This window comes from Notothenia coriiceps, unplaced genomic scaffold, assembly GCF_000735185.1.
Source record: "Notothenia coriiceps isolate Sejong01 unplaced genomic scaffold, NC01 NC01_scaffold00012612, whole genome shotgun sequence".
Classification (NCBI taxonomy): domain Eukaryota; kingdom Metazoa; phylum Chordata; class Actinopteri; order Perciformes; family Nototheniidae; genus Notothenia; species Notothenia coriiceps.
Window position 1 is genome coordinate 1 of NW_011345313.1, and position 6,273 is coordinate 6,273.

The 6,273-nt window shown below is 38.0% G+C and overlaps 1 protein-coding gene across 1 annotated transcript; it reads right to left on the bottom strand.

The window, feature by feature from the left end:
- Nucleotides 1–4,137, bottom strand: LOC104947480 (G2/M phase-specific E3 ubiquitin-protein ligase-like). Its single transcript, XM_010773500.1, has 8 exons — nt 4,100–4,137; nt 3,592–3,786; nt 2,554–2,640; nt 2,212–2,465; nt 2,009–2,134; nt 1,031–1,171; nt 767–875; nt 1–325 (listed from the first exon to the last, which is right to left on the bottom strand). The coding sequence occupies exons 2-8, from the start codon at nt 3,695–3,697 to the stop codon at nt 108–110; spliced, it is 1,041 nt and encodes a 346-aa protein (XP_010771802.1). The 5' UTR covers nt 3,698–3,786; nt 4,100–4,137; the 3' UTR covers nt 1–107.
- Between the last annotated feature and the right edge of the window lie 2,136 nt (nt 4,138–6,273).

The window sequence follows — 6,273 nt, forward strand, 5'->3', positions numbered from 1 at the left end:
AATTGTCAACTACTGGACACAGTATGTTCACTGTTTGTTTTCAAAGACACTGAACTTGTGTCAATTGACCTGACCAACTGCACAGTGCACATCTGTCCGAAAAACACTTAAACAAGTCCAAATCCAGTCTGAACACTATTTATGGCAGAGACGAGTGCTTTCTCAAAGTCCATGAATGTTTTGAAATGGGCTGGCAGCTTTAGTGTTTCAAAGCATGTGGAGGATGTAGGAAGGGTTCCACCAGAAATCTCCACTTTCAGTTCAGGAGGAAGCTTCTCCCAGCCAACCCAGAACGTCAGCAGCTGGACCAGTGTAGCCGATGAAGCTAAAAGTCAAAGTGGATTCAAGACTATATTTAGTTCAACTTAATTCATATCAATGAGACATAGAAGAGTTGCTAAAGAGAATAAATTAGCCAAATACAGGTGAAACTTGGAAAATGAGAATATCTTTCAAAAGTGCATTCGTTTCAGTAATTCCAAAGGTGAAACAAATCTCATAACATGCAAAGTGAAATATTTCAAGCCTCAGTTATAATTTTGATGATTTGGCTTACAGCTATGAAAACCAAAAATAAAAGAATCAAATTAGAATATTTTATGAAATCAATAAATGTAATCATCAAAATTATTAAAAAAAATGCTTGAAATATATTGCTTTGCATGTAATGAGTATATCAGTTTCACCTTTTAAGTTGAATTACTGAAATAAATGAACTTTTGCACGATATTCTAATTTTCCGAGTTTCACCTGTAATGTTAATTACCTGTTTCAATGAACATCCTTAGAAATCCAGTGATGCGGCACGTAGACTCTATGTCAAAGTCTTCATCAGCACTGTCCTCAAGTGGCCATGTGATTTTGTCTAGAAGCATCTTACAGAACAAAGTAATTATTTTAAAAAGAACTTATTTTAGTGAAGGAATAGGCAGAATACATTCTTGGTAAAGGAAAAGAGAACCAGCTCAGTCATTGAAGATGTGTGTACATTCATCAAGTGAAGTCAAATCTAACTAAATTTCTGATTTACCTGTGGTGTGAACTGCATTTCAGCCATTTTGGGGAGAAGAAGAGGGACAACATCTGGCCTAGATGTCAACAGGGGCCATACCATCACATCTTTCAGTCCTTTTCTCAACTGTTTGATTTGGCACATGGTCCTCCCAATAACCTAAGAGGCAGAAAAATCCATATTACAGATGAAATCCTCAACCCAAATTTGCCAATAGTAGGGAAAATGTTCATAAAAAGCAAATTACTTGCTTTATAAAATCCATCCTCACTCTACTACACAATATAGCAACCCTTTATAAGACATTTTCAAGTTCTAGAATAATGTACGTACGCCGCTAATCAAATGTGTTTTCCTGGAATGTTCCTTTATTTTTCAACAAAAAAAATTCTGCCTGGGTTACAAGTTAAAGAGAATGCTAGTTCTCCTGCCTACAGTCCCAAAATGCCTGTGAGAGAATAAGTGGTGCTTCATGCAAACCTGACATAACTGTTCTGCTTAAGACAATGATGGATGATGGGGAAATGCCACTTTCTAAGTTTCAGCACCTGGTGTCTAGTGCTCAAATACGGTACTAAGAGAAGTTAACAGTGGTGAACACCTAACTATCACCTTTTTAGAGTAGATTATCAAAAGGGAAATTCACACAACCAGATGAGTGTTGTTGAGCTGCTTTGATGTACTGTAGTGTGATTTTTTTTAATGAAGGATTGCATTTTGTTTATGATGATTTTTCCTACTGGGTCAACTTTTGTGAAATTGGGGTTTCTTAAATATACCATTGTTCTAATAACACTTGCAGGAATGAGAAACATTGTAGTAGTTAAACTGTATGTATTTAATGCTGGTTTTGAATAACTAACATTACTATGGGCCAAGACCAAATATGTTTAATGTTTCCATCTCTTCCTTTGTTGACATAAGAACCCAGGGTTCACAACACTTTATCATTTCAACAACTACAGCAATGAATTCCGTCAATAAATAGGGACTCACTGCATGGAGTAGAAGTTTGTTATGTAGCCATCTCCGATTTGTTTTGGTGACTGTTGGGAGATCCCAGGACATTGAAAGATCTGAAACGGCGTCCTTCTGTTCCGGTGTAAGTTCTTCATGTTCAAGCTAAAATCCAAATCATACAAGTGATTACATTTGCCCAAACAATAATTCTGCAAGGCAATTTTTTTGACATTACATACCAGCTTTATGATGCTCCTGATGTGCAGATCAGGACAGTCTTCTGTAACAACAGTTGCTGTTTCAGGGTCCCCATTGAACAGTACATGAATTACAGCAGGACTTAATCCTGTGACATGGGGGCCGTCATGCAGAAAGCTGTGGGCCAACATCCTTCCTGCAACCCGGAAGAGGTCACTTTCAATAAGCACCTCTGATGCAGCTGGAACAAGATGATCAGGTTCACCCTCAAATAGCAGTGTTCGGCCCATTCCTCCTGTAAAGTATCCAGAGATCTAGAGATTAAATCAAAAACAATTAACCACTGAAATACATTTTCATCTTTACAATAGGAAGAGACTTACCAAGATCTAGACTGAATCCAAACTGAAGTTTGGATATTATTGTTTTCATAAAGTACCGCATCACTCCCTCCCCAACAGCAACGTCACCTGAAATAAAATTGATGAATTAATTATAATTAATAAATAACAGTGGCAAAACAATGGCTGACTGATCCAGGTAACAGGATTAGGTAACATTTAACAAGCAAGGAAAAAGTAGTCAATATTGTATGTGTGTATTATGCAAGATCTTTTTTCATCAGTGATCTTCAATTATATGATTTATGGATCCCATTTAACAATTTCATATAAAAACCTGAGTGTTATAAACTTTACTGATACATTTATATTAAAAACTTTGGTAATACTTTACTTGAATGGGTATGCATAAGACTGACATGATAATGTCATAATCATGACATGACACCTGTCATGACACTTTATGAATGCTTATGACAGTCGTCATCAAGTGTCATTCGATAAATGATGTCACTTTTAATGCCAAGTTGACTTTGTTTGAGATGTCTTTGTTATGACAACTTGACATAGACCAAAACAACGTAACCTGTCATAAACATGACATATAAGACCTGATTATCAAACTTTGAAAATATATTTAGCTTTATGTCTTAACGTAACATTAAACTGTCATATATCGATAGCTTTCACATTGTAGTGTGGAATCTACAGAATTGACGAGGCATTTTGTTGGTTCTTTTTACTGCTTTATTTACGTTTTTACATTACCTTTTTTGTTGGAAATAGGTTGAGAGATAACTGGCACAGAGGACACCAGATTAGACATGCAAAAACGTTCAAAAAGTTTGATAATAAGGTGTTCTGTATCATGTTTATGACAGGTTATGTTATTTTGGTCTATGTCAACAACAATGTCAACTTGGCATTAAAAGTGACGTCATTTACCGAATGTCACTTAATGAATGCTTATGACAGTCATAAAGTGTCATGACAGGCATCATGTCATGATTAAGACAGCATCCTGTCCGTCTTATGCACACCCATTCAAGTAAAGTGTAACCCAAACTTTATATTACTTACCAACAAGAATACAATGAAGTGGACATGCCCATTCTTGCTGCTGTTTATAGAATGACAGAAGTTCCCGTTCCCTGTCTTCTTCGGAGTCCCTTACATCCATCTTCATTCTCAGTGCTTTTCCAGGTGCATGTTCCCTTAAAAGATGCTCTTTGAAAACGTTTGCAGCTTCAGCTGGTTCCTTAATAAGCTTCCAATCTAGAAAAAAACAACAATAAAGTGATCAATTCCAGACAGACATGTTGTTAGTTGGGATGTTACCCGCAGATTAAGATATCCTCTCAGTCTACAGAAAAGGAGAACATTTACAGAATATTTTACAAAGCTGAGTTGATATAAAAACCGCTTTCTGTAAAAAAAACAAAATATTTTAACAATATATAACCCTATTGCCCATTGTTTTGTGTAATTGTATTAGCTTATCCAATTATATCTTACAGGTGTTATTTTTCTATTGACACAGTTTAAATTACACACAATCTTATAGCAACTGTATTGTGATGACACAGACCGTTGTTTGTTTCTTTGGGACCAAAATCCTCATCAATCGCTGCTGGGGCAACTGAACCTCAGCTGATGTTGATGGCCTCACTGGAAGACTGTCAGTGACTGGAGCTGTCCCCGCTATCATTTTCTTCACTTTCACCTCCCTCTTGTTCTCTTTCTAATGCCTGCATGGGTGCCCTTCAAGTTAACAAAATTGAGATTATTGGTCACACTCCCTTGTTTGTGTGCACAACACTTCCCAAAGAAAAAAGAATACACCATCTCTTCAATTTTCTATAGGAAGTACATACCCATTGCAGCTCAATCTGTGCAGCTTCATCTCTGAAAAGGGAACTTCATTCTGGCAAGTGATGCAGGGGATTACTGGCCAGAGACATGACCTGAGCTCTCCTAGCAACAACAACAAAATACTTTTAATTAATGATTAAATGTCACCAGTGAGCTTTGTTTTAATTATGCCATTAAACTGAGTGTGTGAAATTATGTACACTACACAATCTAAGGTTAGATCCTGTTGAAGTGGACGTATGTAGATTGTGGACTGTCCATTCATCGTTGATGGATCTTTCAGAAAGGCAAGTGTGTATCCAGAGCTGGGACACGGAAGTAGTGCCAGATTTCGACCTACGAGTAGATCCTGCAATTTTTAAGAAATTCAAAGCCTCCGCCTTTTTGAGAGCTTCGGGAACACTTCCATAAAGTTTGTTGATTATGACCATTGGATCGCTGTCATTCCCTGTGGAATAAAAAGCCACATCATATTGACTCACCAAAAACTAAGCAAATAAGCCTGTTATAACGTATTCACAACATGATAAATCAACCTAAGTTTGAGTCTAATATGAACATATGGAAATACTTGTCTATAAAAAGAAATGCCGAGCATAACTGCACAATTTCAACTTTTCCACAGACAGTACAGTACTTTCTTTATGGTTTTGCTAAAGTCTTAGTTTCTTACTCACCTAAAAAATGTCACTTTTTGCTCTCCAAGTCTGAAGAAAGAAGTTTCCTGTTTATGCTGTACGCTTGGAACTTCTCCCACCTTGTGGTCTGCCAAACCAACAGACCGTGTGTGTGTAGCTTCTTCGAATGACCTTGGTGCTGGGTCGTCTCATAGTCCTTCTGGCGCCTACCGGTATACGGCGCGAAAAGCCTTGCTACCTCGGCATGCAACACAGAACAATGACAACTCAATCGGTCACCAGTCAGCAAAAGTCACGTGCCAGCACACTATCCGAGCATTACAACACTTTTCAATCCATCTCCAACAAATTGTTCGCTAATTTAACCTACCACCTGTGTCACAAAGTCATCATGATTACTAAACCACACTTGGCTGACCATAAACATGACTAGTAGCTAAAACTAAGTTTACCTTACCTTGGACAGGTGTTCGCAGTGGCGGCAGGTAGTGGAGCCGCCGATGTCGCCGGAGCCCCCGCCGCCGCGCTGAGGTCGCCGTCGGGCGCCGGAGGAGTTTCTGCTGAGAGCTTTCCTCGATTCAAGTCGCTGCTTCTCCTCAGCAGCTCCGGGCAACTCTCTCGACAATGTTGTTACTGCACGCATGAATTCGTCGATGTAGGTGCAGGCATGGGTGGCAGGACGGAGTCTTCCACTTTGACCCAAAACGTACTGATAGCTTATAGGTTAATAGCGAATTCCATCCGTGTATCGGGGTATTCAGCTAATCAATTCCATTATCGATCCATCCTGTCTGACTTGATGCGCTGGGTAACACAATCAGGTTGTTTAGAACCCGGCCCTGACTTTTGATGGGCGAGTTTGACAGATAAATAAATTCATGAGCGCCTGCACACAGGTCCATGAAATAATTTAATAAAATAGGTGAAATAATTATATGCTGGTTTATTACATTGAAAGAATACGTATTTGAAATGAAATTAATGAACCATTTAATCACATATTTATGTATTTAATTCCAATTTTAATTAATAAATGACACATTTAATTAATTATTTAATGATGTATTTCTATTTATTTTAATTGTGTGTCACCAATCCATCCTCCATAAGCCCGATTGACAAACACAATAAGTACGTAAGTTCGCGCTAAATGAGACATGGTGAGCAGACGATGATTTAAGTCGTCACTTGATCATATTTTATGATACCACGTCACGTGTTTGCAGAGTTTGTCCGCAGTGATCGTCAGTTC

Excerpts from the sequence above, each read along its gene's own strand:
- LOC104947480 (XM_010773500.1), bottom strand. The coding sequence starts at position 3,697 with ATGAAGATGGATGTAAGGGACTCCGAAGAAGACAGGGAACGGGAACTT. Across the intron at positions 2,135-2,211 it reads TCAGGAGCATCATAAAGCTG|CTTGAACATGAAGAACTTAC; the intron begins GTATGTAATGTC and ends TTTGGATTTTAG. Across the intron at positions 876-1,030 it reads AAATGCAGTTCACACCACAG|ATGCTTCTAGACAAAATCAC; the intron begins GTAAATCAGAAA and ends TTGTTCTGTAAG.